General features: G+C 44.4%; 1 protein-coding gene across 2 annotated transcripts in view; it reads right to left on the bottom strand.

The window, feature by feature from the left end:
• The window catches only part of MED13L (mediator complex subunit 13L), a 272,112-nt gene extending 265,439 nt beyond the window's left edge, over window positions 1-6,673 (bottom strand). For both annotated transcript variants that reach the window (XM_054712354.1, XM_054712355.1), the window contains exon 1: window positions 6,181-6,673. In XM_054712354.1, coding sequence (XP_054568329.1) covers window positions 6,181-6,252 — 72 coding nt within the window. In that variant the 5' untranslated portion in view covers window positions 6,253-6,673. The remainder of the gene's footprint in view (window positions 1-6,180) is intronic.
• Window positions 6,674-12,219: the final 5,546 nt, after the last annotated feature.

Here is a 12,219-nt window from a genome sequence, read left to right as displayed (position 1 = left end):
TTAATACAAATTAAGACTTATTACAGTAAAAAGGTCTAGAAAAGACTGAGAAAAAGTTATTTACCTGCAAATATACCTAATTTTCTTTATCTTCCCCTTTTCATTTTTAAGTTGACATTGCAAAGTTAAACTATGCAAAACAAAGACACAAATGAAATTTCAATATAATCAACTCAGGAGGTTCCGTTAACAGCAATGGAATTTCTCTGTACTAGAAAAAGTACAAAATGTAGAGAGCTGTCAACCAGGGCTCTGTGCTGTTTCACAGTAGTAGAAATACAGTTTTAATAAGGTTCTAACACAATTCACCTAGAATGAGAAAATAAACATTCATGAATACACATAATAAACCAGAGTGTGGAAATGCCAATGGCAAAACATTTTCCTTTGAACACAACTGATTCTCCTAAATCTCATCCAGAAAGAAAAGGAAAAAAGTCATCTTTCTCCTTTTTTCAGACTGAAACCTAAATCTACTCTAAAAGTTATATAATTAGCTTAAAGAAGGAAAATAACTTTACTCCAACAAAAATAACTAAAACATGCTAATATAAATGCGAGTAAACCAGGAGTTCCTATAAGAGAAGACTACTATAGCCAATTTATGAGGATAGAATCTACTCCATACAACAGATGATTTTAAAAATCAAATAACAAAATAATATAGTGGAGAATTGTCTCTGAAATAAACACAAATCACAACATTTTTACAGACGTTAAAGCTATGTTTATATCGACTAATGCAAATATAGAAAACTATGCTGATGTACATAGTGACTTTATACTAAACAAAATTGGGCAAGCATACATATTTCATTCATGCAAATGAGTTGAATTTACAATTCCTCATTTATGTTAATATTTACCAAGATTAATGGAAAATCATCTCCCCTAGGTTATGAAGTGAATTCCCTCAACAGAACAAAGCTGACACCTTCAAATCTTTTGAATAAACAATGAAAGGACATACTATAAAAGGAAATATCTGAACAGGATTAGAAAGAAGTTAAATGATACAAGAAAGTAAAAAAAAAAAAAAGCCCTAAATTCCAAGAACACATTACAAATATTGATTCTTTAATTCCAAAACTCTAAGCAAGTCCTATGAAGCAAACATGCATGTGTGTGAATTCTTTTTTAAACTATTCCCCACAGCACATTTTGAGACTACCCAGTTACCTCACTTTGCAATGCATTAAATATAATTTCTCGAAATAGTAAAGTTTATAAAATGACAAGATTGAAATTCTGATAGCTAACACTACACAACACATAGTTTGGAAAGCAGATTGGCACAAAGTGCATTTTAAATAAATGACACTAATAGCAATGTCGCAGAAATCATTGTTCTCCACTTCTAACAAATGGTTGCAATGCACAGTTCAGTAATAATAAAACCTAATATTCAACTATATTACTATTTCTCATAAACTTTGTCTAATCTCCCTCACTGGCTAGCATCTGTGAAAAAAGATGTATCACCCACTTTCAGGAAGAAAAAAGCACACTTTCTACTACTAGTTTAAAGAAGGAGAACATTGTTATTTTCTTCTATCAACAATAACTCAAATCATTTGAAAAAAATATCCAGTCTATCTTTGAATCAAACTTGAAGAGATAGTTGAATTGACTTTTCCAGAAACAAAAATCCAAATCAATAATCTTATTACTATTTACATTGAGTTTCATCTTAATTTTAAATAACTTGACAAATAGAACTATAGAATGCACTTATCTTCTGCAAATGGTTATCACAATTTATAGCATATAGTACAAAAATAGTGACAGTGTATCTTTTTACTAATCTCAAGAATAGAGGAGATCTCTGAAAATGTTTGATGAATACAATTAACTCACAATTAAGGAGGCTAAATTAGCCAGTGAACAAAAAAGATTAATCAATTTTTCCATAAGTAATTAATATAATCCACACTATACCTTAATGTTACTCAAAGGAATGTCTGAAGAGACATTTTTTCCTAATACCTAATACAATCATAAAAAATATGACCAAAACATTCCCAAGAAAATGCTAAGTTATCTAAGCACCTGGCAAAAACTCAATAAACACTTATTGTCCTAAAGGCACCCCTCCCCACCTTTATTCTCACAAAGAACAGATCCAACCTAACTTCCTCTCAATGAGCACTTCAAGCAATAACACAGCAACATATTGTATAGCATAGAAATCTTGGGTACATTATTTTCTCTTTAAAATTATGAACCCATCACACGTACAAATGGCTCTTTAAAATGGCCCAGTAAACTGCTACACTATGCCTTAAATTGCTGTCTATTATGTACTTAAAAATATTTACTAGCAATTGGAGGTTATATGGCAACTATTATTACTGTGTGACAATTATTGCTATTAAAAATATATAAATACTGTAACACCATGTGCTACTAACAACAAAAGGCTAAACAGAAAACACACATTAGCAAGTTATAAGCATTTTCATTTAAAAAAATGAACCATCATGGGGGGAGAAAAGATGCTTTAAATGTAAATACTAAAATTGGAAATTGGGATAAAAAAATACCCTGTGTATGTATTTTAGCACTTGAGAAGATTAGAGAAATCATTCCCTTTTCCTCATTTTCAATTGACAGTCCTCCCCATTTGGTTCTAACTCAAAAGAATAGATCTCAAAGTTTACAACTATTTTCTCTTTCTGCAAAAAAATAAATCTCTTAAGTTTTGAAAACAGTAACCAGGTCACCAACAACTTAAAATAAAGAATTAATGATCCTTGATAGGAATTAATGACTAATGTGTTTATGTGCGTTTCAATTCAAGGAGGAAGAATTTGATATTACCCAATTACCCCATAGTCAGGGAGATTCTAAGCAAATAAAATAATATGAATGTGGAATACACATACCTAAGAATTAGACTGCCTCATGTCAAAGAGTATATACTTAAATCTAGTTAAAGGACACAAAATTGTTTTTCTCCATATCATCTCAATAGAGAAACATAACTAAGGAAACAAAACTAAAGATATACTTATATCTGGAAATTATGTGTCTTCCCACAAGGGTGGCTTGACATATCATAGGGTGCACTGTTGCTACACTTTCCAGAAAGACAGATTTAACACACTTAACTGAATTATAACTGAGTGACTATATAACAAGAGTCTCCCAGAAATGTGATGGACAGCATGAGAAAACAGTTTTGAGTCACAAAGGCACAGCCATGCATGTATTTAATGCAGTAGCTACAAATCTCACAACAGTAAGAATAAGAAACACACACAATGACCCATATCATGTATACACAATGGCATTTTCACATTAGGAAAAGGGGGCAGGGGTTGACAGAGAACTTAGGAAATCTGACACCACAGAAACTGATGTAGTAGAAAAATCCGAAAGCAAAATAAGTAAAGGACTAACAAAAATCTTAAGGCACCTGATTGCAAAATCATTGTTTGCTAAACCATAATGAACAACTCAAGGTAATAGAAAGTGGATGGGTGATTAGTATGGTACAGACCTTTAATCTCTAGTTTATATTTCAATTCACATAAATATGAATGTCTAGTTAAATTCTCTATAAACAATACTTTGTTCAAAAAGCTGCAGGCCAAAAAGAAAAATATATGCTATTAGTAAGTACATAGAGTTCTTACAATGCATGCTTTATTTTGACCAGGTGATGATTTTATCCTTTTAGAATTAACTATTCTATACAATGTACTTCAGGCAACATATTTTTTATATTCCAGGTTGCTGCTGTATGTAATTTTCAAGAAAAATTCTCAATTTAGAATGAGAAAAATTTATATTTATCAGCAGCTTTCTAACAGACTAATATTTTTAAATTAGCATCTTATTCATTCCACATACAAGAAAATGTAGATATTTTAGTCTTTTCAAAAAATTCACCCCATGCAGCCCTGCAATTCTGCATTTCCAAGTTGCTACCTAAAGAGTAATTCTGTTTTAATAAAATAAAAAAATCAATTCCTGGTTTAAAGAGGTTCAGGAGAGGAATACCCAAAGCTCTTAAAGCAAAGAATCCTTCTCCCACAAAACTGTTTCTCCAAAAGAATCTCAAGCACCGTATCTCATAACATTATAATCCTCACTTAAGGTTGAAAAAAAAGGAGATAAAAAATGACATATCCTAAAGAATGGCTACACATGTAATATACTTGCATTCATCTACAAAACCTACTGTGTATAAATCAATCACATATACACAAGCCATTACCAGTCAGCATGATATATGGTAATTTGGAGGATCTCTCTTCACTAATATTGGTCTACTTGGTTATTTTAATTACCTGTTAAAGTGTCAATGTGGTCACCAGACGCCAAACAAAAACCATTTTAAATACCACTTAATCAATACATTTGCTAATCTATGAAAGTCCCAGAACCTGACTGATACTAAATGATAGACTGAGAGGAAGAAAAAAGGAAGCAAAATGCGTTTTATTCCCATATATCAAAAGATTAAGGGAAAACCATCACAGCATTGAGAGAAAGAATCACAACTTATAACTGAATTTTAAGATTAAATGTCTTAATAAAAATGTTGGGGGGGAAACTGACCTGATCTCACTATAATGAAAGCAAGGATACTGTGTCCCTCAGTCTTTGTAGATAAAAATCGCATGTTTTGATTTTTTATCTGCATAATGAAACATATTTAATAAAACACATTTGAAAAGTTGGCAATAATTTGTATTTCTCCACTAGTCTTGAAGAAAAAAAGCATCTATGCTACCCATAATTAAATGTAGCTAATTACAATTTGAACACTAAATTATTTATCCAGTGCAAACAACGATTAAGAAGAAACAATGTTTTTATCTACGGCAGAGGTTACAAAAAACAATTTCCAAAATGCATGCTGTCCAAAAGGCAGTCCCCCCAAAAAGGGCACACAACTTAAAATAAGTTGTTTTTTTAAGGCTAAATTAAACAAACCGTTTCAGCCAATTTTCCAATTATATTCTACGCTTGAAACGTAATTGCCTTACATCTGTTTACAAATCTTTGCTCAATATTTAAACAAATTCGTAGTGTCTCGGGCACATAACTATACATACAGCAACTCATGCACAAAGCACATGTTTAAAGACCACGCACTGCAATTATTAGCCTAAACGCCAGGTTTAACAACGTGAATGTTTTCAGAGCTAGGTAATACGACCCAATAAAAAGCAAAGATGGCATTTACCACCAAATGTCACTGCCACCGCCAGGGAAGAGTTGCTGGAGCCCCATACATTTTTAATTTCCGCGAACCTAGATGCCGTCGTCGGGTGCCAAGGCTTCCAGGAGAACAATTGACACCCTAACTGCTTCAAGATTAAGGCAGGCGATTCAAATCCGAAGGAAAAGTTGTCAATTATCAGAGAGCGAGCGCGAGAGAGGCGAAGGCAGATAAAAGCGATGTTATCAAACCGCCCAGCTTGTTGCTTTTTTGTGTGTGTGTGGATTCCTTGTTAGGGCAGAGAAAACAGTTTTTAAAAGACACAGGAGGAGAGAAGGAAGAAAAAAGCTTTCTCCACCTTCCGTCGGCTCCGGGTAATGGCTTTACGGCTCTCCAGCGTAGTAAGCCCTGAGAGGCAGGCGGCTGTCGATGTTTACAATCGAGGGAGCTCCGGGTGCAAGAGTCCTTTACTGACACAATCGCATTCAATCAACTGTTTTCGGGCGAAATTGCAGGTGTCATTATGGAATTTGTTTAAAAATTCAAAAGGCGGGCGGCCAGGCAGCCGATCCGACCGGGGTTGGGGGGGCGGGGGGGGGGGGCGGAGGGAGAAGGCTGCTTATCGCAGACGCGGGCAGCACAGGGCGAAGCTTTTCACATTTCGGGGGCGAGACGGGGGTGAGGGGAGGGGATGGGGTGTGTGACTGCAGCGGAGGGTGGGCGTTCGAAGTGCGACCCAGAATCGGCAGCTTTGAGACTTCCACATGCAAATTCCACGCCGAGCGCCGCGCTCACAAATGATTTTTAAAGAGCCAAATAAACACTGGATGGGATCCAAGGCGAGGGAGAGACGATCCAAAAGGGGGAGAATCGGCGAGAGGCGAACGGCGGGGAGAGGCGAGGGAGGGGCGAAGTCCCGGCGGCGGGAGGAGAAAGTTGGTCGGCGGCGGAGGTCGGGGACCCCCTCCCCCCGGCACGGCCCCCCTCCCCGCAGCCCCGCTACTCACCAGCGAGAAGAGGTTGGAGTGACAATCCTCCAGGCTCGCCCCGTTCGCCACCCAGTTCGCTGCCGCAGTCATGATCCTCCGCGAGCCCGGCCGCCAGAGCGGGGCATGTCGGAGCGAGGCGTCCGAGGCGAGGCCGGGCCGGGTGGCGGCGCCTCGCCGGGGAGCGCGGGGCGGCCGGGCCGCCGCCGCCGCCGGGGAAGGGCGCGAGGGCCGGCGGGCGGGCGGGAGGCGCCGCGGCGACGCCGCGCCGGGGGCGGCGGGCCCGGGCCGGCGGGGGGGTCCGCGGCGGCCGCGCGGCTCCTTCCTGCTCGGGCGGCGGCGGCGGCGGCGGCTCCCGCGGCTCCGGCGGCGGCGGGGGGCGCTGTCCGCGCGGCCCGGCGCCCTCCCCGCCTCTCAGGGCCGCCGCTGACTCTCGGGCTGGCGCTGCGGGCCGGCCGCCGCCTCCGCCTTCCCTGTTCCTCAGCCGCCGCCGCCGCCGCCGCCTTGTTTATCTCCAGCCACCGACTCCCCCTCGGCCCCCGCCGGCGCGTGAGGGGAGGCGAGCCCCGAAGCCGCCGCCGCCGCCTCGGAGCCGCCGCCGCTGCGGAGCGCGAACTCGCGAAGGGGGGGGTGCGGACGAAGCCAGCGGGCGACCCCGGCAGCCGAGCGACGTCCCCTCCTTCCTCTTCCTCCCCCACCCCCCCCTCCTCCCCAGTCAGCCTCGCTTCTCCTCCCTCCCCGGGCTCGCTCGCTCTGACAGCAATGGCGGCCGCCGACCGCGGCTCGGCCCGCCATTGGCTGGAGGCGCGTCACGTGACGGGCGCCGGCCGCGCGGGGGGGCGAGGGGCGGGCGGGGGTGGGGCCGGAGCGGCGGCGGCGCGGCGGCGGCTCGCGGGCGGCGCTGCTGAGCCGCTCGCGGCCAGATTCTCGGGCCGGGAGAGGGAGGGAGACGGGGAGGGAGAGAAAGAAGTGCGGGCGGCGCGGCTCCCTGGCGGGCGGCGCCGACCGACCCGAGGCTGCCGTGGGCTGCCCTGCGCGGCCACTGCGCCCCGCCCCCTCGGAGGGCACAGATCTTTCGGGGACGCGACCGTGCGCCCCAGGAACGCCGGTGGCGACTGCAGCGCAAGGTTCGGGTCCCCTCGCGTGTGCCCCCGACCAACGCAGGCGGGCTGGCGTGGCGGGGGCTCCCCGTGGGCCAGGCAGCCGGTCCCAGTGCTCGGGGGAGTGTCTCGTGGAGGTCGCACTTACGTGGACCGCGTTTTGCAGATGAGGAAACTGAAGCACAAAGAGATGAAGCCACTTGCGGAGGTCGCACGCTGGGAAGAGGAGAAGGCGGAATTCGAACCCCTGCACAGGGAAGCCTCGCTAGCCCTTGCACTAGGTTTTATCAGCCTCGCCCAGCGATACTTAGGGTGAGCGCTTACCGTGTAGGAGGCACTACGCGCTGAATACAGAAATCCAAGCCCTGACTCCAGAGTGTGCATCCATTCATTCATTCACCGCATAAATCTTTCCCGAGCTCCTGCTACGTGCCAGAATGTGCTATAACTGCCAGGCACTGTACCAAGGCCGTGTTGGGAGCAGACCCTCCTTCTTGGCTCCATTCATTCAATAACAAACATTTCCTGAGGGCATAAGGTCTGGGAGTCCAGGGGAGTGCCGGTAGGAAGAGGCTTTCCCAGCACTCAGGGCTTTTGCTGCCTGCAAAGGTGGAGAGGACAGAACGACTTCATTAACAAGCCCCCAACACGGAAGAGCCAGCTGTTTCAGGTGGGTTGGACTAAAAGAGAGAAGAGTAGAAAACAGGAAAAAGATGGGAGTGTAACAAAAGAAAAGTCTTACCCCTGTTAACTGAGCTTTGGAACTACCACAGGTAACTGCTAAAGCAAAACGCATGTGCAATTTGTTATCATGTGTATTATCATCATGGCCGATACTATGTTACAACCCGCTGACTCTGTTATAACGAATATCCATACATTATTTCACATAACCTCCAGAGCAACCACATAAAAAAGATACTGTTACTGTGCTTAGAGTCTTAGACTATAATACCTCGAGTCTCCGAAGTGCAGTGACATCTCCAGGCTCTCCGGTTAGCAGCTCAAACCGGGTCTAGCTAGCTCCAAAGCCCAAGCCTGAACCCAGAAGGTTCCAAGAGCAGGTGCCTGTAGTTGGCTTGGGCAACTCTGGTTATGTTACCTTGACCCCGTGATCGGCAAACTGCGGCTCGAGAACCACATGCGGCTCTTTGGCCCCTTGAGTGTGGCTCTTCCACAGAATACCACGGCCTGGGCGAGTCTATTTTGAAGAAGTGGCATTAGAAGAAGTTTAAGTTTAAAAAATTTGGCTCTCAAAAGAAATTTCAGTCGTTGTACTGTTGATATTTGGCTCTGTTGACTAATGAGTTTGCCGACCACTGCCTTGACCCATACAACAGTCCCTCCTTATCTGCAGCTTCACTTTCTGTGGTTTCAGTTACCCTCGGTCAACCACAATCCAAAACTAATTAAATGGAAAAATTCCAAAAATAAACAATTCAAAAGTTTTATTTTTATTTATTTGTTTATTTCTGTTAATCCTCACCCAAGGCTATTTTCCCATTGCTTTTTAGGGAGAGTGAAAGAGAGAGGGAAAGACAGAGAGAAACATTATTGTGAGAGAAACACATCGATTGGTTGGTTGCCTCCTGCACGAACCCCTACCAGGGCCCAGGCCGGGGAGGACCCTGCAACCAAGGTAGGTGGAATCGAACCCGGTACCCTTTGGTCCTCAAGCCGACGCTCTATCTATCCACTGAGCCAAACCGGCAACAACTCATGAGCTTTAAATTGCACACTGCACCAATCTTGAGTAGTATGATGAAATCTCTTGTCCCCCATTCTGTCCTGCCCCTGGCAGGAATCATCCCATTATCCATAGTGTCCACGCTGTAGACTTGGTCATCAAACCCATTATCAGAGAGAGAGCACATTCACATAACTTGAATTACAGTATATTGTTATAGTTGCTCAAAATTATTAGTTATTATTGTTAATGTCTTACTGTGCCTGATTTCTAAAATAAAGTTTATCCTAAGTATGTATGTTTAGGAAAAACATAGTATCTATAGGGTTCAATACTACCTGTGATTTCAGGCATCCACTGGGGGTCTTGGAATGTATCCCCAGTGGATGGGAGTGAGGGGGAATAATGTTGCTTAATTCTCTGAGCCTCATTTCCTACTCTGTGAAAACAGGGATCCCAATTGCTGACCCACTGACCCCAATGTTGTACATTTTTATTAAGAGATGCTATTGGTGACTGTGTTTAGAAAAAAAGCCAAAGAACTCTATCAACATGCATAGTGTTACACTGAGGCCTGAACAATGAGATAATGTGATAGTCCATCATATCTAGGTGTATTGACATCCCTGGAGGCCTTCACCCTAGACTAAAAGTCTCCCAGAGCAACCTAATAGAAAATATGAGCAAAGGACCTGGACAGTTCAGAGAACAGGAAAGACATGGGGGTTTTAAGTATGTTAAAAGACACTTAGTGCCACTCATTGCTATGGACCGAATGTTTGTGTCCCCCTCAAATTCTTATATTGAGCCCATAATTCCCAGTGTGGCCCTAGCCAGTTGCTCAGTGGTTAGAGCATCAGCCCACGGACTGAAGGGTCTTGGGTTCAATTCCAGTCAAGGGCACGTACCTCTACCTCAGTGGCCTGCTCCATCTCCAGCCTCAGTTGGGGCATATGCAAGAGACAACCAATCAATGTGTCTCTCTCACTGGATGTTCCTCTGTCTCTCCCCCTCCCTTCCGCTCTCTCTGAAAATCAATGGGCAAAAAAATACCCTGGAATGAGGATTAGCATAATCCCCAGTGTGATGGTGTTTGGAGATAGGGCCTTTGCTGGTAATCAGGTCATGAGGGTGGAGCCCTCATGTTGAGATTAGTGCCCTTATAAGAAGAGGGGAGAGGAGAGAGATTGCTTTCCCTCGCCCCCTAAGCAAAGACATAACCAGGAAGAGGGCCCTTACCAGGAACCAAGTCAGCCAGCCCCTTGGTCTTGGATTTCCCAGCCTCTAGAACTGTGAGAAATACTCGTCTGTTGTTTAAGCCACCCAGTCTATGGTCATTTGTTATAGCAGCCCAAGAACACTAAGACTCTCATCATACGAAAAATAGAAGCTAAAACTGTAAGTACTGGCAATATTTTAAAAGCTTAGGCAAATGTGGAGGGAAGCAGAACTCTCACACAGTCAGTGGAAATATAAATTAATACCACCGCTTTGGGTGTCAATTTGGAGAATATCAAAATTTATAATGCACATACCTCATGCCCCAGCAATTCTACTTGTAGGGATACATCAAGTCAAAGCACTTTATCAACATGCACTTTACCAACAATAATAATAACTAATAATTTTGAGCAACTCCACAAATACTTGTACAGAGGAATAAAGACCTGTAGTGTAAGGGCATGAACTATAGCCCTGTTTGCAGGGCACACACTGGAAGCAACCTACATGTTCATCATTTGGGGAGTAGTTAACAATCAGATTTAATCCCATGTAGCCATTAAAAATAATGAGTTAGCACTGTGTGTACCAAGTAATATAGGATAATCTCAAAAATAGATTATTAATTGAGATATCCCTGGAAGTTAAGGAGACACTAGAAACATCAGTCACCTCCACAGACAAGGAGTCAGGGTGGGGAGAGGAATTATTTCTCTATCTCTCTTTAATGTTTTTATTGATTTTTAGAGAGAGAGGAAGCGAGAGGAACAATGAGACAGAAACATCGATGAGAGAGGAACATCAATGATCGGCTGTGTCTTGCACACCCCACTCAGGGAATCAAGCCTGCAACCCAGGCACGTGCCCCAACCGGGAATTGAACCAGCGAACTCCTGGTTCTGGAGTCAACGCTCAACCACTGTCCCACACGGGCCGAGGCTATTTGTCACTATACTGTCTCCTTCCTTCCTTCCTTCCTTCCTTCCTTCCTTCCTTCCTTCCTTCCTTCCTTCCTTCCTTCCCTACTTCCTTCCTTCCTCCCTCCCTCCCTTCTTTCCTTCCTTCCTTCCTTCTTTCCACCTCCCTTCTTTCCTTCCTTCCTTTTGTTCCTTCCTTCCTTCTTCTTTCCCTGCCTCCCTCCTTTTCTTTCTTACCAAATGTGTATATTATGTAATGAGTTATGAACAACACAAATCAATACAATTGAAAACAAAATAATCAAATGGCAGCATAAAATTAAATTGAACGGCAAATAAACAACACAAGACAAATGAAAAAACCCTCATCTGAGGAGAAGAGAAAGGGCCAGAAGTGTGGTATGCGATTGCCCTGGCCCCGGGAGCACAGACTGAGCCCCCCGGGGAACCGCCCGTTATCTCAGACAAGCCGCTCTGCCTCTGTGGGCCTCAGTTTCCTCCTGTGTGAAAAGGGCAGCCGGGCCACCCTTCAGTCATTTCTAGCAACGAAACTCATTGACTCTGCACAGTTGAGATGACTGATAAAGATCCACAGAGTTCTTACTCAATAGAGAAAGCAAAGGGAGTTGATGGGAGGCCTCAGGAGATAAGATGAAAGGCAAACAAAACAAAAACCATCAACCGACTACCAGGAAACAGCCAGGCCCCAGGACCGGGGAATCGGGTCCCTGGGGGGGAGGGAGGGGACATGAGAGGCAGCCTCCTGCCTTAGTGTCCCCCCTTCGTCTGAATGCCTCCTGCTCACACCGGAAGCTCTGCACAAGCCTCAGATCTCGCTCTGAGAATGACAGGTCAGTTCCCTTTCACAGTCCCCACATGTAATGGCAGAGAGAAATGGAAGCAAAAAATAGGACCAGAGGGGAACCACCGGAAGCCGGCCCAGCTGCAGGGTGGGCGCGGACTGTGGGAGTTGAGAGTGTGGCTTCGGAGTGAGACGCACCTGGGTCCCCACCCCTGCTCGGTCCCCTAGGAGCTGTGCAGGCTTGCGCAGGCAACGCAAACCCAGGCCACCCCCATGCCTTGCTGTGCAGTGACCTCCCAGAGCCATAGCACAGGGAAAGCTCTTAGCTCAGAG

Source organism: Eptesicus fuscus, chromosome 23 (genome assembly GCF_027574615.1).
Source record: "Eptesicus fuscus isolate TK198812 chromosome 23, DD_ASM_mEF_20220401, whole genome shotgun sequence".
Lineage (NCBI taxonomy): Eukaryota > Metazoa > Chordata > Mammalia > Chiroptera > Vespertilionidae > Eptesicus > Eptesicus fuscus.
This window is presented reverse-complemented; position numbering and strand designations above follow the sequence as displayed.